Raw genomic sequence first — 27515 nt, 5'->3', positions numbered from 1 at the left:
TCCCCCATCCAAAAGAAAAGAAATTAAAAAAAAATCCAAAGGACTGATGATGAAAAATGCCATCCACCTCCAGAAAGAAGATTTTCTCACCTTCATTTTTTGTTGTTTTTATTTTTTGTGTGTGATATGGATAACATGGAAACATGTTTTGCATGATTTCACACGTATAATGGATATAATGGATATAATTTTGCTTGCCTTCCAAGTGAGTGAGGGAGAGGTGAGGGGAAGGGAGAGAATTTGGAACTCAAAATTTAAAAAGAAAAGAATGCTAAAAATAAATTAATTATAATTGTTTTTAAAAAATAAAGATATGTGGGGCAGCTAGGTGGCACAGTGAGTACAGCACCGGCCCTGTAGTCAGGAGGACCTGAATTCAAATCTGGCCTCACACACTTGACACTTACTAGCTGTGTGACTTAACCCCAACTGCTCTCCTTCCCTACCCCCCACCCCCAAAAAAGAGGAAAAAAAAAGAAAGATATGTTTTCTTCTACCAAGGCAAATATTTTTACTTTTGGTAGCAAACAAAAAAATAGACAAAATGAGATTTGCACTTCTCTATGCCTCTCAGTCAATCATCTGAGTACAAACGTGTCATGTACTGTAGAAAATCATCTGCAAGACTCTAACTTTTCCTTTTTCACATTTTTATAATATTTATTAAAAATAGCCTTCTTTTATCCTAATTTCATCCACACACCCCCCCAACCCTGAGAAATGCAGAAAAACAAAATTCCTGCAACAAGTATGTATTGTCAAGCAAAACAAATTCTCACATTGGCCATGTAGACAATAAAAATATTTTTCATTCTGTACTTTGTGTCCTTCACTATCAGGAGGTGGGTGGGTACCACGTTTCTTTATTAGTACTCTGGAATCATTGCTGATCATTACACTGATGAGAGAGTTCCTGATTCTTTCAAAGTTGTTTATCTTTACCATATTATTGTCATCATATCAGTTGTTCTCCTGGTTCTGTTCACTTCACTCTTTATCAGCTCGTACAAGTCTTCCTAGGCTTATCTGAAACCATCCCATTCATCATTTCTTACAGCACAATTATATTCCATCATATTTATATACCATAACTTGTTCAATCATTCCCCAATTTATAGGCACTCCCTCAGATATCCATTCTTTGATACCTCAAAAAGACTATAAATAATCCTATACATCTTTAATGTGAGTTTGTGAAATAATCCCTCTTTTAATTTATCCTCCCTCTAATTCCCCTTTCTCCTTTTTCCCCTTTCCTCCCACTTCTCTATTGAGTGAGAATTCTGCACACAACTCTGTGTGTGTATTCCTTCCTCCTCTGATCAGTTCAGATGATAGATTCAAGATTGAAGTGTCAGATGCTTCCCCTACCTCTTTCTCTAAATTTGTACAGATGTCTACTTGCACACAATATGTGAAATAATTTCCCCTTATCATTACCTTCTTCCCATGATATATTATGCTTCCCATCTCTTCCCATTCTTAAGACCATTAAGACCACTCCTAGATCTTTTCTATTTAAATCAGACTTCCTCCATGACACATACCCCCCACTGCATTCAGAGGTGGCACATATATCACCTCCTAATATTTTGAATTTAAGCTTATCCTTGTTAATCCTTTAGGATTGTTCATTTGTGTTCACTTTTTAAATGTTTTCCTTAACTCCTGTGTTTGAACTTCATAGGTTCTACACAGCTCTAGTCTCTTCATCTGGAAAGCTTGGAAGTCTTTTATTTCACTAAAGATCCATTTTTTTCTTTGTAGGATTATGCTCAGTTTTGCTGGGTTAGTTATTTATGGCTATAAACCTATATCTTTTGCCTTCGGGAATATCATATTCCAAGTTCTCCACTCCTAAAAGTGTTGGTTGCTAAATCATGTGTGTTTTTACTGCGGTTCCTTGATATGTGAATTCTTTTCTTCTGGTTCTTAGAAGTATTTTTTTTTCTTTGACCTGGAAGGGCAGGGTTTAGACTACAACGTTCCTGGGAGTTTTCATTTGGGGGCTTCTTTTTTAGGAGGAAACTGATGGATTCTTTCTATCTGCACTTTACACTCTAGTTCTAAGAAATCTGGACTGTTTTATTTTATGATGTTGATGATTTTTTTTTATGGTGTTCAAGAAGTCCAAGGATTCTTAAATTTTTTCTCTTCAATCACTTTTCCACATCAGTTGTTTCTGCTATGAGATATTTTGCACTTTCTATTTTTTTCAATCTTTTGACTTTGTTTTAATGGTTCTCTTTGTTTCATGGAGTCACCGAATACTAATTTTTAGGAAATTTGTTGCTTGGGCAAGATTTTGTACCTCTTGTGGTGCCAGGCTGTTAATTCTTTTTCCATTCTTTCTTCCATACCTCTCATTTCTTTTCCAATTTTTTTTAACATTTCCCTGAGTTGTGAGCTACACTGCTGCTGCTTGCTTCTGAACTTGCTTTTCTCTTGGTACTGGTCAGGGCCTACAACTTCTCCTCTCCCCAAAAAGGAACATTTCTTCTAGGCAGAGATTCTCACTGTAGTCCAACCTGGATGTGTGACCAAGAATTGAGTAGTGGGTAACAAAGCTGTCGGTTGGTACCTGTTGCTGTTGTGGCACTTTTGTTTTGATCTGGGACCTCCTCTTACCCTAGCATATCTCCCCTTTATGCTTCAAGTGGCAAGTTCCTAGCTGGACCCTTTCCCCAGTGTCCAGATGCCCAGACTCATAGTACAACTCTGAAGTTAAGGTCCCCCTAAGAAGTGAAATGAAATTGAGGTTACTCTAGAAGCAACTTTCGAACATCCTGATGAGTCTCACTTTCACTCCTGAAATGCATAGGCTTCTTTCAGCCTTTTGTTACTACCCTAAAAGAGCTTAGAATGACACTCTTGGAAAGAAAAGTTACTCCTGCAGTTGTTCCTTTTCTTCCTTCCATTAGACCTTCACTGTTCTAGTAATTTACAATAATAGTTGAAGGCAAAGTCCAGGTTTTTTGCTGCATGACATAGTCTTTTACTGAAGATCCAGCTTGAGGGCCATGTGCAGTATACTCATTTTCCCAAAAGGCTGGTGTTAGACAGGAAATCCATGTTCGCTCATTAAAAGAATCGATTATGGAATTCTCTTCTCTCCATGAGGCTGGCTCTGCCCTGGAATTCCTTCTTCTCTTGCTACAAGTCCTAGCACTCTCTAAGTCTGGCACTGTTTAGGAACTCCCCTTTGATTTCTGGAAGACTGTGATTTAGGAACTCCTACTACTTGGCTACGCAGGTTGGATTTCTTGTAGTCTTCTGATATTATACACAACAACTGTAATGTGTCTCTGCTACTACCCCTCCAGAGCTGGGTCCACACATTCACATCTTAAGAACTTGGAGTCCAGAAACTCTTCCTGCCATCTAACATCCCTTAAAGCCAAAAGGTTTCCATCTCTGGGGTGGAGAAGGGGATTGAGGTCAGTCAGTCACTGTGAGATTATGTCAATACACAGGCATTCTCTACAGATTAGATTCCTGCCCTCAGATCTCTGGTCTCTGACCCATCCTTAGTCCTCTCAGGATTTCACCAAAAAGGGAAAATGGGAAAAGAACTGACACTGCAATAAGCTTTTTATAAGCGTAGCACAATAGTCTAAGTCAATCAACTAATCCTGAATAAATCCACAACAGCCCAAGACAACCAATTTATTCTAGAGAGATGAAACCAAGGAGACAGCCTCATTCTCACTGAGGTAGTGTTGAGCATGTTACAGTAGATGTCCTTCAAGTCACTCAATAGAGCTGTCAAAAGGCTAGTCCAAACAATCTCAAACAAAAGTTTACTACTCTGTAATTTCATCAAGTGGGTCAGGGAACTGATAAAATGAACAACTCCCTATACCTGTATATTATGGATCACTTTACACATTTATCATCATTCATTCAATTGTCTATTTATTAATGCCATAAACTATCCTTTGTTAAAGGACAGCTTTAGGTAGCACAGTAGTTAGAGTACTGGACCTGGAGTCAGGAAGACTCATCTTGTGGAGTTCAAATCTGGCCTCAGACACTTACTAGCTGAGTGACCCTGGGCAAATCACTTAACCCTATTTGCTTCAGCTTCCTCATCTGTAAAATGAGCTGGAGAAGGAAATGGCAAACCATTCCAGTATCTTTGCCAAGAAAACCCCAAATGGGGTCATGAAGACTTGTACAGGACTGAAAATGACAGAACAACAACAAATCCTTTATAAATGTCTTGGGTTTTATGAAAGAGGTATTTATCTACTTTCTTATACCATCTAAGTGTTCCATCCAACTGTCCTTGAAGTGTCTAGGTTCCCTCAAGGTGATTTTTATCATATATTGGGGAGCTGGTTTGTTTTTCCCCTCATGGAAAAATGAAATTATAATGGAATTCAGAAAGAAGCCAATTTGGGTTTTCCAGACAGGGAAAATGCTTGTTCAAAGTATTATGGTCTACTGATTTGGGTAAAGTTTGGCAAGAATAGTTAGAAGGTGATTGGATAAAGTGAAATTAGACTGATCCCTTATTTCCTGGGTGTTTCTACCAGGGGTGGGGTGGAAAAAGCAGAACCTTAGGAAACAATCATATGATGGATGGGTAGCACAAAAGAAGCTTATTCCTGAATTAATATTAATAGTAATATGCATGAAAATCAATTACATTATTTAAGGGAAGCGTAAATATATCTCTATTCAAGGAAATTTTAGAAAAATCTGGGTTCTGAAGTCACATTAGAGCTCTGAAAAACACAAATAAGAAAATAATTGATGGAACATTTTTTTTTTCTTTAAAGGAAAAGTGACATAATATAGTAGGAAAAGTATTAGATCTAGAATCAGGAAACTGGGATCCACATCCCAGTTTTACTACTTCTGCACTATACGTACTTGGGGAACTCCCATAATTTGAGAGCCTTACTTTCTCCATCTGAAACACGAGGGAATTAAATTAGATGACCTTTAAGATCACTTTGACTTTGCTGATATTCTGATTCTGGATATAAATTAAGTAATATTAGAAAGGAAAGCAGGACAACCTCAATAGTGCTAAAATTTGGTTTCATTTATCTAATAAAAAAATCAGGTTTGTTATTCTAAAGCAATGCATATTACATTATTTATACAATACTGTGATCACACCACAACTTGGATAAAGTGTCTCTTTTCATCCCTTATTCCATGGTAATTACTTTTTTGTGACCTGCTGAAATAGCTGAACAATGTAATATTTTTTTAAAAATACTATTAGATACTTTACCAGTATAAATATCTTTAACCTGAATGGTCTTATTGAATTACCATTGCTAGACGTGCCACTAATTACTACAAAGTTTGTATCTTGGCAAGCTTTCCAGTTGGCAGAGAAAAAGAACAGCATTCCAACATTCTTGAATACTAATGCTGGCACAAAAAACCATAACAATAAGATCTTTCAGCTAGATATTTCAACCATAAAAATTCTGTTTTGAGCTTTGATACAGGGTTGGCCTATTAGTCATTCATTTTTTTTTTATGGTAACCTTTCCTAAGAGGTAAAATAGAATTGATCCTTCACACTGGATTAAAAATAAATGACAATTTTTTTTCAGAAGTTTAATTTTCTTATCAATAAAGTGGGTATAAAATATTTGTGTTTTCACACAGGATTATCTTTAGGAAAACTTTAAAGCTCAATAAATGTGATTTATTGTTGTTTTATACACAACTATTGGGGAAAGGGGACAGGAAATAGGGAAATGAGCTGTGATTTTGCTGATATTGGGAACTTCTTGAGGAAACTCCCTCTACTAATGCAGGTCACCACTTTCTCTGTATCCTACAGTGAAAGAGTTTCAAAGAATTACTAAAAGATTAAGTGACTTGCCCAGAGTCACCCAGCCAGTATAGGTCAGAGGAAGAACTTGAACCTGGGTCTTTCCGGTTCTGAGTTTGGTACTCTATGCTATACTACCTCTCATACAAATATTAATTTTATACAAATAATGTTCTAAATATACCAATAACAGCAGACCACCATTCTATGTCATATAAGCATAAGGTCAATTTTAAGTAAAATATAACTATAAAACTAGTTTAGCATTTCATAATTTGACACTGCAATTATCAACCAAATATTTTCTAATTTTGAAGAGCTGTGGAATAACATTCCAAAAGTTTTACTTGTCCTCTATCATCATTTTTTTATTATCTATCATCTAAAGTAAAATATAAGAACCCAAATCTTTATATTAACTTAATTTTAAGATTTGAAGTAACCACAAATGCGGTCATATTAAGGGTGAATGAAATATTAGACCTTTGTGACATTAATTACAAGACTAAGTTACACACCTGATATAAAAATCATTAAGCCTTGAATCTAACCAAAAATAATCTCCTAGGTAACTCAGTTAAGAACTAGTGAAAAATGTACCTCAGATTCAGGTTCTTGAACTACAAAATATTCTATGCAACCTAACAAGCAACACTTTAAAAAGATTATTTTGAAATGAAAAGTGTCTAAAACTATGAAAATCTGGAAACGTTCATGGTACAAGGAAATCTAAGGACCCTTCTAGCTCTAAATCTGTGATTCTGAGTCTAATGACTTTAAGAATAATACAAAGTATGTTACCAAACTTAACAAAGAGTAGGTATGTGTATTAATTTTTAAACTAAAAATAATGTAGTGGTAGTGGGGTAGGATAATTAGCAACGTTGTTCAACCACTCTTTTTGCTCCCCCTGCCCCCTCTTTGCTTGGATAAGCTTTTTGGTATAAATGTTCCTCTGTTTGCAGTAACTGTATAAAACGATCTATCATTCCCCACCCCACCCCCATCTCTATCTTTAGCTTTGAGCCCCCAGTCAAAGAAGGAAGGCACTCTAGCAGACATCAGAGTTAGATTTATCCTTGCTTTTTTTCTGGAGACATTTCCCTCTCAACTGCTTCCTCCCAACTATACTTCTAAGGAGTACATTCAGACTATCAAAGGTCTGTGATTAACATTATTTATAAAGACAAAGTGAATAGTTAAAACAAAGATAGGTAAATAGTCTTTTCCTATGCTCTAAGTGAAAGGTTTCAGGCTTCCATGAGGGAGCCCAAGGATTACTGCTTTGTGGTCTATAGACTGTGTTTTAGCAACAAAGAAAGCATCTATCATGACATTCCAGACACATCAGCTCAAATATCCTTGCTTCCAGAGTCCTGGTCACTTTCTTTACTGAAGCTGCCTCTGCAGGTATTTCTGTTATCCCAGTTCCAAGCAACTTCTCATGGCCTCCCCATCTCAGCTCATTGTGTCTTGTATACATCTCAGCAGGAATTCCTCATTGAGTCTAACTCCTACCTACACTGAACTGTCTTTTAAAGATCACTAATGGGTGTGGACAACCACCTTTTCTGTTGCTCTCTAAATTTATTTAAAGGATTTGGTCACACCTTATAAAAAGACCATCTGTCATGAATGCATTTTAAAAATTAGTTTAACACCTCATTATCAAACCCTTATCTGAATATTAGATCCTGAGCTCTTAAAAAACAACTTCTTTACACAAGTAACAAAATTTTAAAGCAAACAATTTATAGTAATACTAGCAGCTTCAAACAAATAAACAAAAGAACTGGGATATTACAAAGGCAGCTTAAATTTCTGCCCTTGGGCTTATTTTGATGGATAAAATAGCTGGCAAAAACTTACAATGTGTTTAAACTTCTTTCTGTTTGAAATAAAGTCATCTTCAATATTTCCCTTTCTACCGACTTTCGGATTTAATGATTCCTGGGTATAAATCTGCATCAGTCCTGTCCTGCTGCTGAGTGGTAATTTTATTATCTTTTGGCCTTATGGTTTTTATAGTTACAGTGCAATACCATCCATTGTCTCTCCCTTTCTGTGATGCCGAGCACAACGTAAAAAGCAACATCAGAACATGAAAGGGAACTCTCTGCAATTTTGCAAGACAGTTCATTTTGTGGTTTTGTTTCTTTTGGGATACTTTTTAAATAACAAAAAATCTAAGTTTTAAAAAGAATTTAACTTTTCCTCTATTGTGAAATGTCAGTTATGGAATATAAAATGTTGATGCAAAAATACCTGAACTTCTAGCAGGAAAAAGCAATAAAAAATTTGCTAATATATATTTATGTCAACTAAAACTGAACTAAACTCTTCTCCATAGATTACTGTTATTATTATTATTGATAATCAGGAAGAGAAAATGTTTTATTTTCCATAAATGTTTAAATTTCATATGACTTGTATTTTGTTATGACTCATTCTCTGTCAATTTTAAATTCTGATATTTGCAAATAAGGCCTTACTTAAAGGTCTAAATTAAGCCACAAGTATTTATCCTTCACCACTGAACTTGAATCAAGCAAACCCTTGATTTTTATTCTCTCCTGATATAGATAATAGCCCCTAATAGGTCTTCAGCTATAACTTAAATGCCATAAGACATATTAATACACACTGAAGAGAAACATAGAATATCAGAAATAAAGTACATCACTGCTTCTGTTTAGTGCACTTATTAGCCAATTTGACAATTTTTTGGCAAATATTGCTGTCCATGACAGTAATTTCTGTAATTCTTTGCATTTTCTGGCATAGCACATTGGCTTAAATAACAGATTTTTTTATAATGAAGAATAACTACAGAGGAAAAGAAACCAACTCTCAGAGTAAAGCAGTCTAGTAAGTTAGCAATTTGAGGGAAAAGGATGAAACTAAAATTAAAGAAATAATGAGGAAAGGAACTGGGAAACGAGGAAAGACATTCTTTCCTTTTCCTAGATGGCAGTGTAAAAGTTAAAGATGGATATGACCTTAAAACATCATCTAGTCCAGTTCGCTGATTCTGCAAAAGAAAATACTGAGGTCCAGAGAGCTAAGTAACTTCTCCAAGACAACACAAGTAATAAGAACATGACATGGAATTTGAGTCCAGGTGCTTTGAATCTAAATCCAGTGCCTTTTCCATTACACCACAATATCAATAGGCGTATGAAACAAATTTGTAAGGATATACCTAGTAAAATATAAATCTACAAATAAGAAAAGATTACAGAATATCACCTATAATGTCTTCTTTATTAAGACATTTGTCTTTGAAAGAAATTTAAGGTATTTCTGATATGACAAGATAAAGTATATGCCTTCTGTTGCCAGAAAAGCTGACTTTTCTGAAAGCAGATAAGACTATATTGTTCAAAATCAATTTTAACTAAGATTATTTATTTTGTAAAGTAAGTCAACTTGTTTAAGTGAGATAATAAAATTCATCCATGTTCCTTTATTTCTACTACGTCAAATAAAGCACGACTTATTGCTCCTTGGAATGTAGTTTCAATTATTCTAATTACTACAATCTTGGATGTTAGTCAACCGTTTTTTTTTTGTCTTCCAAAAGGAAAAAAAAAGTACAATAATTTGATTTAAAGTATAAATTACATACCTTGGCCTCCGAAATGCTAGGCCATACTGCTGGCAAGCCAGTCCCACTGTGGGAGTATAAACAATAGGCATGAATTTCTCAATGTCAGAAGTCAGCACTCTATAGAAAAGCTTTTCATTTTCATCCTGAAGGCCCATTAAAAGAAGGTATCTGTGGAGAATGAAACATAATTAGGTCTAGATCTTAATACACCTACATGTTCATCATAAAGCAGTTGCCCAGAAATCTAATTAAAATATTTCTTAAAGCAAATATGCATACTTTCTTAAATTTAGAGTGTATTATGTCTGAATACTCACTAGCAATCTATCATCTAACAAAATATGGGCAGACCTGACGACTGGAAAACTGAGCTAGATATGAGACAAGTTAAAACTATTGCCAAAGTGACATAGTAGCTTAAATATCAAAGCCATTTTAGCAGTATTAGTTCTCTCTTTGGGTCAACTTGCCTCAGTTCTATGGTGTTTCAGAAATGGGTGAACTATGTGTCAGCAATTGTATTAGGTATAGGAGATCCAAAGACATAATATTCCAGTAATTCCTGTGTGGAAAAAGTAACATAAAAAAGTTAACACATGGTAGAGTCTCTGTGGGCAGAACCCATCTCCATCAAATGGATAGCCCCCTAGAAAATGTAGTTTTAGGCCGCCATAGACATAAAGTGACTGGACAGAGAGGGTAGAGACAAGCCAGTCATAGGAAATGTGTCTAGCCAGTCATCTGGGCATGCAGCTAGAGGCAGACAGGCAGACCAGTCTTAACAACATCAGGGAAGAGGGCAGTAGTTGGGAGGTAATTTCCCTTTCCAGGCAACACAGAGGAGAGAAGAGAATGAGAATTGGCAGGGAGGTATTAAGACTGGTGGCTGCAACTCCAGTCAAGAAAACACAATACAGAAAATTTAAAGGAATTAAATCTGACTTCCCTTCTACTACTAATTCGGGTAGCCCTGACACCTTTGAGTTCCTCCCTGGTGTATCACTAGGGCAACCCAGAAACCATTTGGGCTGCTTGAGTGTTCCCATGACCTAGATGAGATGGAAATTACTAACTCTATTTTCTTTTGGTAAGATGGGAGATCACCAACACTTACCATCTTTCATTCTACTACCTTCTAAGGTCCTCTAGGCCTTATCATTTTCTTCACACTTCAGACTGTCAGCACTGTCATCTAACCCAGGGCTGTCCAAAATGCGGCCTACAGTGCGATTTTATGCAGCCCACCTGTGGGTTTTAATTTTCACGAGCAAAAAAATAAAATAATAATTTGCATGGAATGTGTATTAGATTTTTTAATTCCATCACTAACAATCTCATTGATGTTAATTTTCTTTGCTGTTTTTAAGCAGTATTACAGATGGAACATATAGCACAGAATTTTCAATCGATCTGTGGGATGCGTTCCGTCTCTATGATGCAGACTAGTCAGCATGCACCAACTTTTATACTGTTGTGTTGTCACTTTGTTGTTTTGTGTTTGCTTTCACGCTTCACGCCTTCATCTGTTGTACTGATGATGCATGTTCCCCCACTTTCTATTAGTGCATTGTATTTTTTTATTCTGGGTGCAGCCCTCGAATACTCATTTTATTTTAATGCAGCCCTAAGATAAGCTAAGGTTGGACAGCCCTGATCTAATCTATAGGTTTAACCTACAGGTATGGGCCTTGCCATATGCCTGAACCCCTAGGATATCTGGGATTTTCCATGTGTTATGTAGTATAACCTTCTTTTATGTACCAATTAAACTGTGAGATTATTGAAAACAGAGACTATATGGAGTTTTTCTATTTCTATTCTTTGGTCTGAACACAGAGTGCTTAATAAATGCCTTTTAAAAATAAGTTTATTACTATTTTCTGTTTTTATATACATCATCAAATTTCCTTCAATATCCCTTTTCCCTCTCTCAGAGTCATTCCGTATAATATTTTTAAAGGAAGAAAATCAGCAAAACTAATCAATATTGTAAAAGTCTGAAAAATATACAGTATTCCACATCCATAGCCCTGACATGTCTAACAAAGGAATGGGGTGGGAGTGTCATCTCATATTTCTTCTTTGCGGACATGCTTGCTTTTTTGTAATTTTCAATATTAACTTTTAATTATTTTGTGGTTGTTCTTTGTGTTTGCACTATTGTGGTCATTGTGTATACTGTCTTCTTGGCTCTGCCTACTTCATTCTGTGACAGTTCGTGTAATACATCTCTGAATTCATTGCTTCTTGCAGCCAAGTAATATTCCACTTATGTGCATGTACCATAATTGGTTTGGCCATTCTCCAGTCTGGTAGCATCTACTTTGTGTTTCCAGTTTTGTTGTTGCTGTTTTATTTTGTTTGCTACCACAAAAAGAGCTGCTATAATATTTTGGTCAATAGGGAACTTTATTCTTATCCAGGACCTCCTCTGGGTATGTGCCTAGTTAATGGAATTGCTGAATCAAAAGGTATACACATTTTAGCCGCTTCCTCTGCGTAATTCTACACTGCTTTCTGAAACAGCTGTACTGATTCACAGCTTCACCAAAAATTAATTAGTGTGCCTGTCTTCAGAGAACTCTTCAATAATAATTACGCTTGCCTTCTGCCTTCTTTATCAACTTGCAGGGTATAGGGTAAAACCTCAGGATTCTTTTGATTTGCATTTCTCTTATTATTGGTGATTTGGGGCCATCTTTAACATAGTTGCTAATAGTTTGTAATTCTTTGGAAAACTGCTCAGATCCTTTGACCGCTTGTCTATTAGGCAATGGCTTTTTGCCATATAGAGCGTAGCTATCTACATATCTAAGAAAGCAAACCCTTATCTGAGAAATTGGATACTAAGATTTTTTTCCCCATTCAATCATTTCCTTTTTTTAACCCAGATACATTCATTTTGTTTGCATTCAAACTTTTAAACTGCAGGCAATCAAAATGATGCATTTTATCTTTTGTAATTGTTCTATTCCGTGTAATTAAACTTTATCTCTTACCTATCCCTGTGAAAGGTGAATGATCTGCTTTTATTCCAGATTTTTATGGTATAATCTTTAACATTAAAGACACACATATATATATGTATATGTGTGTGTGTATATACATATATATATGCATATATATATGTATATGTATTGAATTTGTTATGGAATGTGGCAGGTGTTGATCTAAGCCTAATTTCTATGGGACTACTTTCTAGTTTTTCCAGAAGTTTTATTAAATATGGAGTTCTTTCCTAAGCAATTTATGTTTTCTGAACCCTGGGTTACTCAGCTCCATTGCTCTGGTTCTCTTTTGTCTAGTCTGTGCGATTGGTCTGCTTTTCTATCTGTCGACCAATGCCAAATGATTTGGAAGTGTTATTCTCCTTCCATTCCTCTCTCTCTCTCTCGCTCTCACTCTCTCTCTCAACTAGGGGCATAATTCAGTAGCCAGTCATCCAATATTTCATCACAGTGTTAAAAGATCACAGATACAGAACTTTAAAAAGGAAATTCTGGGTTATTCCAAACCCCAGACAAGAAAGAGCTTCCCTGTCATTGTGACTATGAATTAAAAGAACCATGAGTTTTTTTTCTTTTCCTTAAAATGTTATTGATACTTTTATGTTACCTTTATTATCCAATATATCTCTTTCATCTCCCCCTCCTAGAGAGCTATTCCTTATGATATATAATAAAAAAAATGGAAGGGAGGTTGTAACTACTCAGAAAAAGTAACCAATACACCAAGCAAATCTGACTTTATGGGCAGTACTCCATACCCACCATCCCCCTCCCCCACTGAAAAGAAAGAAGGGAGATCAATTATCCAATGTCTTTGTTATTACTGTTCTTCTTATTTTCTCCATTTACACTATTGTAATTGACTACTGCTTGTCTTATTTTTTTACATTATTTTGTACTGATTCATATACCTTTTAATGTTTCTTTGTGTTCTTCATATTCAAGACTTCCCAGAGTACAGTAATATTCCATTTCAGTTATTTACCAAAGTTTGCTTAATAATCAATGGAATTATTTTGTTTCTAGTTATTTGCTGTTAAGCTAAAGTGCTACAATAAATATTTTAGCATATGTAATGAGATGTTTCTTTTTTTTTAATGACTTCACTGGGATATATGCCTAGAAGGCAGAGCTGAGTCAAAGGACAGAAACGCTGTTCTATTTTGCTTTTTAGAATAGCCGGTCCAATTCATAGGTCCACCAATTCTTCCTTCGAGAATTATGTGTCTATAACCTTCAGCCACTTATAGGGAAGGGCACTATAAAGCATAGACATAGAAGGACCTTTCTAAAATATGATAAAAAGAGGAAACATCCTTAAAGCCAAAAGCTTGCATCATTTGCAATGGGAACACTAGAAGCTTTCTCAGTAAATACAACAGTAGAGCAAGGATTATTTGACTGATTTCTAGAAATGTTAGCATAACCACTAGGTGTCACTGTGGATCCCTTTAGTCCAGTAGACAACAAACTCACAATTACCCAAAATAACCAGGAGAAGGAGTTGGAATGAAAATATTCAGAAGCTTGAGCCAGCTGGAGGTAGGATTTCCACCTCAATCCACTCCTCCCTTCCATTTCCCAACTCAGAGTATGGCAGAAGAAAAAGTGTTAGCCCCAAGTCCCTATGGGCCACATTCATTCTTCTGGAGAACCACATCTGCATTTTATGAACTCGTTGGGGGCCGGGCTTATTCACTGTCATTATATAGTCTTCAGTTTTGTTTTATTGTTATTTCTCCTTACACTGCTGGAGTCATAGTATTTTCTCAGTTATTATGCTCTCTATCAGTTCATATGTATCTTCCTATATTTCTCTGAACTCTTTATATTATTTCTTATGGAACAGTAATATTCTAATACATTCATATACTACAGTTTGTTCAGCTATTCCACCAAAGATGGGCTTCTACTTTGTTTTTTGCTAGCACAAAAATGTGGCTGTAAATATTTTGTATTATCTACTTAAGGTATATGTTTTGCAGCAAGCTTGGCCCCAAAAGAGTTCATAAAATGCACCTCACTCTCTTTACTGCAGAGGTGAGAGACTATAGATGTGTGCAGAATGATGCATATGCTGTTAGGCATGGTTGATGAACTGCTTAATTTTGCTAAATTCTTTTTAAATCTTCTTTACAAGGGAAGGCTCGCGGGGTAGGAAAGGAGGAAGAGGAGAAGGACATATTCAGAAATGATACATGTGATACAAAAATAAAAGATATCAATGAAAAATATTTTTAAAGACTGAAGACTACATTATGAAGAGAAACTTTAAACAATGTAACTCTTAAATGCTAAAAGACAAAGGTTAAAAAAGGAAAAGGGAAGATACTTAAAATCCACAAGATCATCAGGCATTATTCATTTTGAATTTTGCACATAAAGCTCTTTTAAAATATGGCTTCAATTGTGTGATGACTAATTTTGATAAGACTTAGCTCTTCTCAGCAATGCAATGACCTAAGGCAATTCCAAAAGACTCATGATAGAAAATGCTATCCACATCCAGAGAAAGAGCTATGTAGTCTGAATGCAGAGTGAAGAATACTATTTTTTGTTTGTTTGTTTTTTCTTTCTCTTGGTTGTTTCCTTTTGTTCTGATTCTTCTTTCACAACATGACTAATGTGGAAATATGTTTAATATGATGATACAAGTATAACCTATATAAAATTAGATGCATTCTTGGGAAGGGGGGAAGGAAGGGACGGGGAAAAATTTTAAACTCAAAATCTTATAAAAGTGAATGTTGAAAACTAAAAATGAATTAATTAAAAAATATGGCTTCACACTATCTTTCCAGATTGATTTCACATTATTCCCCTACAATGCATACTACATTCCAGCCAAATTCCACTATTTTCTCTTTCACTCTCTTTAGAAAGATAGACAGATACATAGATATATCTGGAATGTTCTTTACCCTCTTCAATTGAGCCTCTTGGAGTAACTACTTCTCTTCAAGAATTTAGCTGCTACCTCCTTCACAAAGGCTGATAATTCATTATTCTTCTCACTTCCTACTTCAAATTGTTTTTTATTTATTTTATATGTATTTTATATCTCTACATCTGTGTACATGTTGTTTCTACCTAGTATGGTATAAGCTCCTTGAGAGAAGGGACAGTTTTATTTTTGTCTCTGTATCCACAGTAAATAGCACATTGTTCATTGTCGTTTCAGTTGTGTCCAATTCTTCCTGACTCCAATTTGGGGGTTTCTTGGCAAAGATACTGGAGTAGTTTGCCCCAGAGGGTCAAGCTGACCATAAGCATCTAAGTGCCTGCTATGTGCCAAGCACTGTGCTACGTGATGGTGAAACAAAGGAAAACCAAAAAAACAGTCCTTGCTCTCAAGGAGTTCACAGTCTAATGTGGGAGACAACATGTAAACAACTACGTACAACAAATTAGAAATAATCAACAGAGAAAAACATTAGCATTAAGGGGCAACAGGAAAGGCTCTTGCAAGAAGGTGGGATTTTAGCTAATATTTGAAGGAAGCCGGGCGACAGAAAAGGAGAGAATTTCAAACACTGGGGAGCACTAGGTGAAAATGCTCCATCACAAGATGGAGAACTGTGTTCAAGGAACATCAAAGAAACTAGTGTCACTGGATTTCAGATAATGTGGAGGAGAATAACAAAGATATAAGAAGGCCTGGTAAAATTAGAAGGGGTCAGTTGGGGAAGGGCTTTAAAAGCCAAACAAAAGATTTGACATTTGATTCTAGAGGTAAAGCCACTGAAGTTTGCTAAATAGGGAAGTTAGATGGTCAGATTTGTACTTTTAGGAGATCAGTTTGACAGCTGAGCAGAATGGGAAGAGATCTGAAGCAGGGAGATCATTCAGAAGGCAATACTACAAGCATAAGGTGATTAAGGCCTGCACCACAGTGGTGGCAGTCAGAGTAGAGGAGAGACGTTACAAAGGCAAAATCAACAGTATTCATTAACCGATTGGATATAAGAAGTGAAACGGGATGAGCAGTGGATGACAACACCACCTAGACTGCAAGCGTAAGTGACTGGGAGAATGGTAATAGAAGGTTAAGAAGAAGGGAGGTTTGGGGAGGAAAGGTAGTGAGTTCAATTTTAGATATGTTGAGTTTGAGGTGTCTATGGGACATCCAATTCGAGATGTTCAATGAAAAACTGGAGATGTGAGACTAGAAGTCAGGCAAGAGGTAAGGACTGGATATGTAAATCTGAGATTCACCTGCAGAGATAACTGAATTCACAGGAGCTGATGAGATCACCAAGAAAAATATTATAGAGAGAAAAGAGAAGAACCAGGACAGAGCTTCGGGCAACACCCGCAGACAATGTGACCGGGATGAGGTTTCAGCAGACTGAGAACTGAACACTGAAAAGGAACAGTCAGACAGGAAGAAGGAAGACTAGGACAGAGCAATGTCATGAAAACCCGGAGAGAAGAGGGTGGCTATCAGGAATGAAAACTGCAGGAAAGATGAGAATTAAGAAAAGACCATTACAATCTGTAATTAAGAGATCTTTAGTCAGCTGTGACTTCTTCTACCCAGTGTGCACTTGCCACCCTACTACTTCCAAGCGTGGCACCACCTGCTCTCTCTTGTAAGGGTTTAAACTTGCCACGTCAAAGTTTGCCAAGGATGATGATATTGCTGCCTGCTATCACTGCAGACAATGGCTCCAGAACGTGCAAAGCTGGTTTTGCAGGAGACAGTGCTCATCGGGCTGTCCTCCCTTCCATGTTGGGCACCCCAGACATTAGAGTACTAGGATGGTGCATGGGGAGCAGAAAGAGCTACATGGGGGATGAGGCCAAGAATAAGAGAGGTATTCTGACTCTAAAATATTCATATGGAATATGGTATTGTGATGACATGGAGAAGATCTGACACGATACTTTTTGCAATGAATACCATGTGACCCTGCGCTGCTCACAGAAGCTCCCCACAACCCTAGAGCCAACAGAGAAAAGATCACACGGATCATATTTGAGACTCCCAACACCTCAGCGTTGAATGTTGCCATCCAAGCTATGCTATCCCTGTATGCCTTTGGTCATACCACTGGTATCATGATAGACTACAATGCTGGTGTGACCCACATTGTGCCCATCTATGAATGTTACACCCTTCCCCATGACATCCTCCAACTGGATCTGGTTGGCCATGATCTGATGGACTACCTCATCCTGACCAAGAGAAAGTATAGTTTCACTATCACAGCTGAGAGGGAAATTATCTGTGTGACATCAAGAAGAAGTTGTGTTATGTAGCCCTTGATTGTCAAGCAACAGTTGGCCAGTGCTGCATCTAGTTCTTCTCTGGAAAAAGTTATGAGCTCCCTCATGACCAGGTTATCATCATTGGGAATGAAGGATTCAGGTGCCCAGAGGCTCTCTTCCAACCATTTTTCTCAGGTATGGAATCCTGTGTAATCCATGAAACTACCTTCAACTCAATCATGAAGTGCAATGTTGACACTGTAAGACTTTATATACCAATACCACACTATCTAATGGAATCACCCCGTACCCAGGCATGGCAGACGGTATGCAGAAGGAGATTATAGCCCTAGCCCCCAGGACAATGAAAATAAAGATCACTGCTCCATCTGAGGGCAAACACTCTATTTAGTTTGATGGCTCCACCTTGGCCCCTCTCTCTCCCTTCAAAGCAGGATTATGACAATCTGAGCTACTTAACATAAATCCAGACAAGAGATGGGGAGCAGGATAGGGTATTTTTTCTACCTTCTGCCTCAATTAATTATTCTTTTCTTTTAATTGTAAGAGCCATAATGGCCCCCTAATTTCCCTCCCTGCCCCAATACAGACATAAATGAAGGCTTTTTATGGTCTCCTGGGGAACTGCATGAAATCAGTATCAGTACTTAGGAGAGGGGAGGAGCTTCACCTGTACACCGAGTAAAACTCGGTTCAAATAAAAGTGCACATGTTAAAGAAACTTGGAGAGAGAAAAAAGGTCATTGGCAACCTTAGAGAGAGCAGCTTCAGTTGAATGACAAGGTCAGAAACCATACTTCAGAGAGTTAAGAAAAGATTGAAGGGAGATGGAAACACTGATTATAGATGGACTCCAATGGAGTTTAGCCACAAAAGCAAGGAGAGATACAGGATAATAGGTAGTGGGGATCAACGGATCAAGTGAAGGTTTTTTGAATATAGGAGAGAAATGTTTGTAGTCAGCAGGGAAGCTGCCAGTAGACAGGAAAGATTTAAAATCAGTGAGAGCATGGGGAAGACAAGGGTAAAAATCTTCCAAAGAAGATGGGATGGAATGGGAACACTTGTATATGTGAAAGGATTTGCTTTGCCAAGAAGGGACACTTTTTCATATGAGATAGAGGTAAAGGAGGTAGTGGCAGAAGGCATCTGAATGACATGAGATGAGGAAGACAGGAGAAGAGGGAGCTCTCAGTGAATGGTCTCAACTTGTTCAGTGAAATATGAGGGAAGGCTCTCAGCTGAAAGTGGAGGGGAAGGGGAGCCATGGGAGGTATGAAGAGAGATGAAAAGGTTTGGAAAAGCCACTGTGGTGAATGGGATAATGAATCAACTAACAAAGTATAAAAGGACTGCCTTGCCACAGTGAGTGCCCAGCTGATATTATGTAATACAAATTTTGTTTGTTTGTTTTTAAATAGTATTTTATTTTTTCCAATTACATGTAAAGAAAGTTTTCAACATTCACTTTTATAAGATTTTTGAGTTCCAAACTTTTATCTCCCTCCTTCTCTCCCCACTCCCCAAGATGGCAAGCAATCTGATATAGGCTATACATGTAAAATCACATTAAACATACTTCCACATTAGTCATGTTGTAAAAGAAGAATCAGAACAAAAGGGAAAAACCAAGAGAAAGAAAAAACAAAACAAATAAAAGTAAAAACAGTATGCTTCAATCTGCATTCAGACTCCACAGTCCTTTCTCTGGATATGGATAGTATTTTCCATCATAAGTCTTTTGTAATTATCTTAGATCATTGCGTTGCTCAGAAGAGTTAAGTTTAACAAAGTCAGTCATCATGCTATGCTCTCCTGGTTCTGCTCACTTATCTCAGCATCACTTCATGTAAGTCTTTCCAGGGTTTCTGCAATCTGCTTGCTCATCATTTCTTATAATGCAATAGTATTCCACTTATGTAATATGAATTTGTAGTAGACCCAATCAGCATGATTTTGTTTTAACTTTTCCAGTCTCATTAGGCATCGTATAAATAAAAGGAAGCAGATGATAGACATAATACAAAACTCAGGCTTGTCTGGGCAAGATTGGTGACATGAGAAGGGGACAAAGGACTTGAGTGAAAAGGGCAGTTGGTAGACTACAGAACTGTCTTGTCAAGATGGGAAAGGAAAGAAAAGGTAGCCACGGCAGGAGTGACAGCTTGAGAAAAAAATTAGGAAGGAGGATGAAGATGAAAATGAGAATGAGGATGAAGAATGGGGTTAGGAGTTCAAGACAGAGGGAGAGGTGGGATGAAATAGGGTATGATCAGATAAGAGAATTTCAGAGTTCATGAACTCTGGAAGTGGAATGCTTGTGGGTGATGGCAAGATCAAGGGAATGACCATCTCTGTGTGTAGCTGAGGTGAGGTGGGGGAGGTTATGGGTATTTAATAAGTTGAAGAACTGGGAAATTAGGGCATCTGAGGGAGTATGAGACAGAGAGAGTGTGAGAGTGTGTGTGTGTGTGTGTGTATTTACATCCCCTAGGATAAGAGCAGGAACTAGGGAAGAAAGATTGTGAGGGACTAAACTAACAGAAGAAGGAAGGAAGCTGGAGATAAATAGATACCAGATACCAGAGTATCAAATGGGTGATAAATATGATAAATATGGATTGAATGGACCTCAAAGGAGGACAGCTTATTTATTTATGGAGGTAAGTAGCAATGGGGGGGGAGAGGAGTATTCTGACTTCTTCATTACTTCCACTGAGTTGGGGGTATGCATAAAAGGACAACCAATGCTGGAAAGAGTGAAGTGAAGCCATGTCATCAGGAAGGATACAGATCTCAGAAAGTATAAAAGGATGCAAGGGGAGAGAAAGGAAAAGGTTTAAGATGAAAGCATTTGTTACCTATAAAGAAGGCATTATAGTAAAGCACAGTGAGGATACTGGGGTCAATAAGCTGGCAAAGTTTCCCAATTTCACTTGGTATCATAGAGATAACAATGAGTACACAGGCTCCCCATCCCTCATGCTCATCATGCACCAGCCCATTTTATTTTTTCAGTCGTATGTTGCCTTCTGGGTAATCAGGGCAGCTAGATGACACAATGGATACAGTACCAGATCTGGAGTCAGGAAGACCTCAAGCACTTACTAGCTGTGTTACCCTGGACAAATCACTTAACCACTGGTTGCATCAAGTTTTCTCATCTGTAAAATGGGAATAATAATAGCACCTATTTTGCAGAGTAGCAAGGATCAAATGAAACAATAATTCATTGATAAAAAATTAATTATAAAATAATTTAATACTAAAAATTATTAATAATAATTATGAACTGCTTAGCACAATGCCTGGTACTGGTAGAATTTAATAAATGTTAGCTATTATTATTATTGTTATTTTTTAACTTCAATTCTTGTGTAACTGACTGTAGTGCTCTGATAACAGATAATAATTACCAGCTAAAGAATATTGGTATTAAAAGGAGGGGCCTTTGTTTCAGGGGGAATTTGCAGTCATTAAAAATAATTTTTCAATTTTCCACATTTAATCCCTCTCTGCTCTTTTCTTGCTGTCAATTTTGGACAATTCTGTAAATTTCTATCAATTTGCTTTGAGTGTCTAATATGTGTGTACATTTACATAGCTACCCAATTAGCTTCACTCAATGTGAAAATCATTATCTAGATAAGAAATGTATTCATCTACTTGGTTTTCCTGTGTAGATAATTAGGCCAAACTCTTGACTCTATCTTTCCCACTCTGGAAGCAGAGCTCTACTTTAACAAAGAGTTAAAAGTCAAGTAAGTAACAGGCTGTGAATATAAGCAAGCAACAGAAAAAAAATTCTGACCATAAAAAGTTACTATCGTGACAAATAAGATCAAAACACATACTCAGAAGATAACAAAGTCAAAGCTCCTACATCCAAAGCCTCCAAGAAAAATATGAACTGGTCTCAGGTGATGGAAGAGCTCAGAAAGGATTCTGAAAATCAAGTAAAAGAAGTAGAGGAAAAATTGGGAAGAGAAATGAGTGATGCAAGAAAATCATGAAAAAAGAAGACACAAAAAAATAGTGATGAAAATAACACCTTAAAAAACAGACTAGGCCAAATGGTAAAAGAGGTACAAAAAGACAATGAGGAGAAGAATGACTTGAAAAGCAGAACTGGCCAAATGGAAAAAGAGGCACAAAAATTCACTGAAGAAAAAAACTCCTTAAAAAGTAGAACTGGCCAAATGAAAAAGGAGGTACAAAAGCTCACTGAAGAAAATAATTCCTTAAAAATCAGAATTGAGCAAATGGAAGCTAATGACTATAAGAAATCAAGAAACAATAAAACAAAAGCAAAAGAATGAAAAAATAAATAGAAGACAGTGGGAAATATTTCCCTGGAAAAACAACTGACCTGGAAAACAGATCCAGGAGAGATCATTTAAAAATTATTGGACTACCTGAAAGCCATGATCAAAAAAAAAGAGCATAGACATCATCTTTCCAGAAAGTATCAAGGAAAACTGCCCTGATATTCTAGAAACAGAGAGTAAAAGAGAGATTGGAAGAATCCATTGATCATCTCCTGAAAGCAATCTCAAAATGAAAACTCCCAGGAATATCACAGCCAAATTCCAGAGCTCCCAGATCAAGGAGAAAATATTGCAAGCATCCAGAAAGAAACAATTCAAGTATCATGGAGTCACAATCAGGATAATACAAGACTAAGCAACTTCTACATTAATGGATAAGAGGGCTTGGAATATGATATTCCAGAGGGCAAAGGAGTTAGGATTCCAACCAAAAACCACTTACTCAGCAAAACTGAGTATAATCCTTCAGTGGAAAAAATGAACATACAGTGAAATAGAGGACTTTCAAGCATTCCTCATGAAAAGACTAGAACTGAATAGGAGATTTGACTTTCAAATATAAGACTCAAAAGAAGCATTAAAAAAGTAAACAGGAAAGGGAAATAATAAGGGACTTAATAAGGTTAAACTGTTTGCGTTACTACCTGAGAAGATGATACTTGTAAACTCACAAGAACTTTTTCATTATTAGGGCTGTTAGAGGGCGTATATATAGAGAGAGGGCACTTGAATATGAAGGAATGATATCTAAAACAATAAAATTAAGGGATGAGAGAGGAATGTCCTTGGACAAGGGGAAAGGGAGAGGTAAAAAGAGGTAAATTATCTCACATAAAAGAGGCAAGAAAAAGCTTTTACAGTGGAGGAGGAGAGAGGGAAGGGTAAAAGGAGAGAGAAAACAGAATAAACAGGGAAGGAAATACAGTAAGCAACAGTAACTGTGAAAAAATATTTGAAACAAGTTTCTCTGATAAATGGCTCATTTTTCAGACATACAAAGAACTGAATCAAATTTATGAAAATGAGAGGCATTCCCCAAATGATTAAAAGATATAAATGGTTTTCAGACAAATTAGTCAAAGCTATCAATAGCCCTATGTAGAAATGCTCTAACTCACTATTGACTGGAGAAATGCAAATTAAAACAATTATGAATTACTACTTCAGATTGGCTCATTAGATTGGCTAACAGAACAGAAAAGGAAGATGACCAATGTTGGAGAGGATGTGGGAAAAATGAAACATTAATGCACTGTTGGTGGAGTTGTGAACTGATTCAAACCATTCTATAGGGCAATTTGGAATTATGTCCAAAAGGTTATACAACCATGCATACCCTTTGACCTAGCAAGACACTCCTAGGTATGTATCCCAAAAGAAATTAAAAAAAAAAGGGAAAAGGACCTATACGTACAAAAATATTTATAGCAGCTCTTTTCTGGTGGAAAAGAATTGGAAATTGAGGGGATGCCTACCAATTGAGGAATGGTTGAACAAACTGTGGTATGTGATTATAATGGAATACAATTGTGCTATAAGAATGATGAATAGGATGCTCTCAAAGAAACCTGGAAAGACTTACATGAGCTGATGCAAAGTGAAATGTACTGTGTACAAAGTAACAGCAATATTGTGCAATAATTAGCTCTGAATGACTTAGCTATTCTCAGCAATACAACGATCCAAGACAATTCTGAAGGACTTAGGATGAAAAATGCTATCCATTCCCAGAGAAAGACCTGAAAACAGATTGTCTGAAAACAGACTGAAACATACTTTTTAAGTATGGATTTAAGAATTGGAAATCAAAGGGATGCCCATCAATTGGGGAATGGCTGAACAAGCTGTGGTATATGAAGGTGATGGAATACTACTGTGCCATAAGAAATGGGGATGATGCAGACTTCGTAACAACCTGGAAAAACCTACACGACATAATGCCGAGTGAGCGGAGCAGAGCCAGGAGAACGTTGTGCACAGCCACAGATATATGGATCCTGTGAGGACCAACCCTGACATACTGCGCTCTTCTCAGCAACCTAAGGGGCAAGGACAACTCCAGGGGACTCAAGATGGAGAATGCTGTCTTCATCCAGAGAAAGAACTCTGAAGTTTGAATACAGATCGAGGCGCACTACATGCTCGCCTTTTTTGCTTCTCTCTTGTTTTTGTTTTTGGGTTGTTTTTTTTTTTTTTGGTTCTGTTTCTTCTTTCTCATGATTCATTCCTTTGGTCAAAATTCTTCTCCACAACTTGACTAGTGCATAAATTAATTCAATGCAAAGTTATACATGACAGTTATATGAGTTTCCATGCTGTCTTGGAGAGGGAGGGGGGAGGGAGGGGAGAAAATCTGGAACTCAAAACTATGTAGAACTGTATGTGGTAAACTAAAAATAAATAAAGAAATTAATAAAAAAAAACTTTATTTTTCTTGATTTTTTTGTCTGTGTTTTCTTTTACAAAATGGCTGTTATGGAAACGTTTTGCATAACTACACACGTATAACCTATATCACATTGCTTGCTTTCTCAACGAAGAGGGGTGGGGAGGGAGGAAAGGAGAGAATTTGGAACTTACAGTTTAAAAAAAATGCTAAAAACTGCTTTTACATGGGACTGGGGAAAAATGAAATACTAAATAAATTGAAAAAAAAACAAACCACCTGAAAGCTATCCTCTTCCCCTCACTCTATATCACTCCACATATCTAATCATTGCCAAATTTGTTTTCACCTCCATAACACCTCTCAGCCCTATGCCCGCCCTTCTTTCAACCTCCACAGGCATTATCCCAGTTCAGGACCCTAATACGTCTCATCGAGGCTACTACAATGGCTTCCTAATTGGTCTCCCTTTTTCAAGTTCCTCTCCTTTCCTAATCTAGCTTCCATACAACTGTCAAACTGATATTCCTAAAGGACAAGTCAGACTATGTCACTCCTCTGTTCACCAAATTGTACTGGCTGCCTATTAAACTCTAGGATAAAAAACAAACCCCTCTATTTCGCATTTAAAGCAATTCATAATTTGTTTCCAACCACCTTTCCCATCTTATTATATATAAATCCCCTTCATGCACTATCTAGTAAAGTAAAACTAGGCTTTTTGCTATTTCTTATACATGACAATCCATTTGTTTCTTATACATGACAATCCATTTGTTTCTATCAATCAACATATATTAAACATCAACTCTCCATGCCTTTGCACAGGCATGACCTAATTAAGCTAATCCCCATGCTTGCATTATATTCCCTCCTTACTGCTGTCTCTTAGAATCCCTAGCTTCCTATAAGATTCGGCTCAGCAGCCACTTCCTCCCTGAGGCCTTTCCTGATCCCTTCATCGGTGATCCATCACTCCTCTCAAAACTTCCTTTTCATTGGTCTTTAATATTATGCTTTCATTTACATATATTCATACTGTTTCTGCCTATAGAGTGTAAGCTCCTTGAAGGCAGAAAATGTTTTGTTTTTCCTTTTCATTTCCAGGGCCTGGCATGCTGCCTGACATAGTAGGGACATAATAAATGTTTGTTGATTAAAGGTTGATACTAAATTATAATAAGAAACAAAGATAAGCTTAAACAGAAGATTTTTACTCTCATTTTCCAAGAAAGCTTAAAAATTTTACTCACAAAACAGAAAATGTATTAATTTAGTCATAAGAATGAATTCCAACACTACTAATTATTCTGTTTTTAAGCCACCATCTCAAGTTTTATTACTATAAATCACAAAGGATTTCAAATCTAAAAGTAAAATAACTAACAATGTTTAAAAGTCAGTGTCCACTTTAAAAGAGAGAAAAAGCAAAAGAATATGTAAAGGTTAATAAAGTTCAGTTAATCCTGCCCTATCAGAAATGAGACTAAAGTTTTTTCCTGCCTTAAAGGCCAATTCTATTTCATGATGTACAAGTAATTCTATGTAATTTTGACTTGCATGTTCAAAATTAGAAAATAGAGGACAACCTACCTAAAATAGCATCACTATCAATTTCAGGACTGTCTTTCAAAATATATTTTTTTAAAGTTCTGTATTGTCAAAGAAAAGATGAAGAGAATAAATTGCCTGCCACAGGACCTCTCCCTATTACTTATGGTCAGTCCAAAAGTAGCTAAGAGCACAGGAAACCCTAAACATGAGGAGAGTAAACTATGAAAATGTATAACTTAGTAAAAAAAAATTAAAATCCAATTAAAACATAAAGAAAAAAATCTAAAATGGTAAAAGAAATTGTGGTGCCATGGCAGAAACAACAGAACAGCAGGTAACATAAAAGGCAGACAAAAGGTGGAGATGAAAATGAAAAAAGATCAATGAAAATGGCTGAAAATCGTTTAATGAGATAAACACCTTTTAAAATCAAAGTTCTTAAAGTATTTTTCTCAACCTAGATCTTGATTCTCCTATCAACTTATTAATTTGAATGCCCTCTCTGAATAACTTTTAATTTCCATATTTCAATTAGGGAGGCATAAACATGGGATGGCAGTGCCTTAATCAACATAGAGCAAATAGGCTTTGGTTCCAGGATGCTAACATTTAAGGGTATACTTCCTCCCCTTGGCAACCAACATCCCTCCCCATGTTCCTTTTTTGGAATTTACCACTACAAAATGCAACCACCTCGGGGAGATTATCTCAAAGGTCCCACCACTATCTCGCCTGTTTTCTAGGGCCCCTGTGGATATATGAGGGCTGAATTCTCTGGAGGATAAACTTAACTCCACATCTACCATTGGACTGTCTTATGCATGAACATAGCGTTGCCCTCTACCAGGTGAATTTGCCCCAAATGCAAATACTCCAAAATATGACTCTGCAGAGACCTTCCCAATGCGTGAGGCACAATCTTCTCATCTTTTTCATACCAATATTATTCTAAGGATCCTATAAGGACACAAATCATATCTCCAAAGAATCAAAATTGTGCATTACCAAAAGGACAACGTAGAGACAAGTACTGTAGGCACAAATACACTACAGCATATTCCCAATGATGACTTCAAAGTAAGAAGCAGCATGACAGATCTCTTTAAATTAATATATTGCTGGAGAATGTTGTGGACTAGCTATGTAGCAATACGAGAGATAACAGCCCATGTGCTGCTCCATTAGTACCTACATAATATCCAACACATGGACAGCATCTAAGTGATACTATAGCAGTATAGAATGCTTGATGTAGAATCGGGGAAAGACCTGAGTTCAACTCCGTCCTCAGGCATTTATTAACTATGTAACCCTGGTCCAGTCACTCAATCTCAGTCTCAATTTCCTCACTTGTAAAATGAGGATAATAATAGCATGTACCTGACAAGGATATGAGAATCAAATAAGATAAACTAACGTAAGGTGCTTTGTAAACATAAAAGTGCTATATAAACACTAGTTACAGACAGATATAGACACACTGGCTAAACCCTCTGTGAAGGATTTTTATGGGACAACACGGACAAGAGTTACTAAGGGTGAATGTGTGTATACGTTACTATCTGTACCACTGGAAGAATTATTCATATTAATG

The 27515-nt window shown here is 36.7% G+C and overlaps 1 protein-coding gene across 1 annotated transcript in view; it reads right to left on the bottom strand.

The window, feature by feature from the left end:
* Positions 1-27515, bottom strand: part of ME1 (malic enzyme 1) — a 290382-nt gene that overhangs the window by 211813 nt on the left and 51054 nt on the right. Inside the window, exon 3 of the mRNA XM_036766983.1 lies at positions 9432-9581. Coding sequence (XP_036622878.1) covers positions 9432-9581 — 150 coding nt within the window. The remainder of the gene's footprint in view (positions 1-9431; positions 9582-27515) is intronic.

Source organism: Trichosurus vulpecula, chromosome 7 (genome assembly GCF_011100635.1).
Source record: "Trichosurus vulpecula isolate mTriVul1 chromosome 7, mTriVul1.pri, whole genome shotgun sequence".
NCBI classification, from domain to species: Eukaryota; Metazoa; Chordata; class Mammalia; order Diprotodontia; family Phalangeridae; genus Trichosurus; species Trichosurus vulpecula.
The sequence above is the reverse complement of the archived record's forward strand: the minus strand, read 5'-3'. Positions and strand labels throughout refer to the sequence as shown.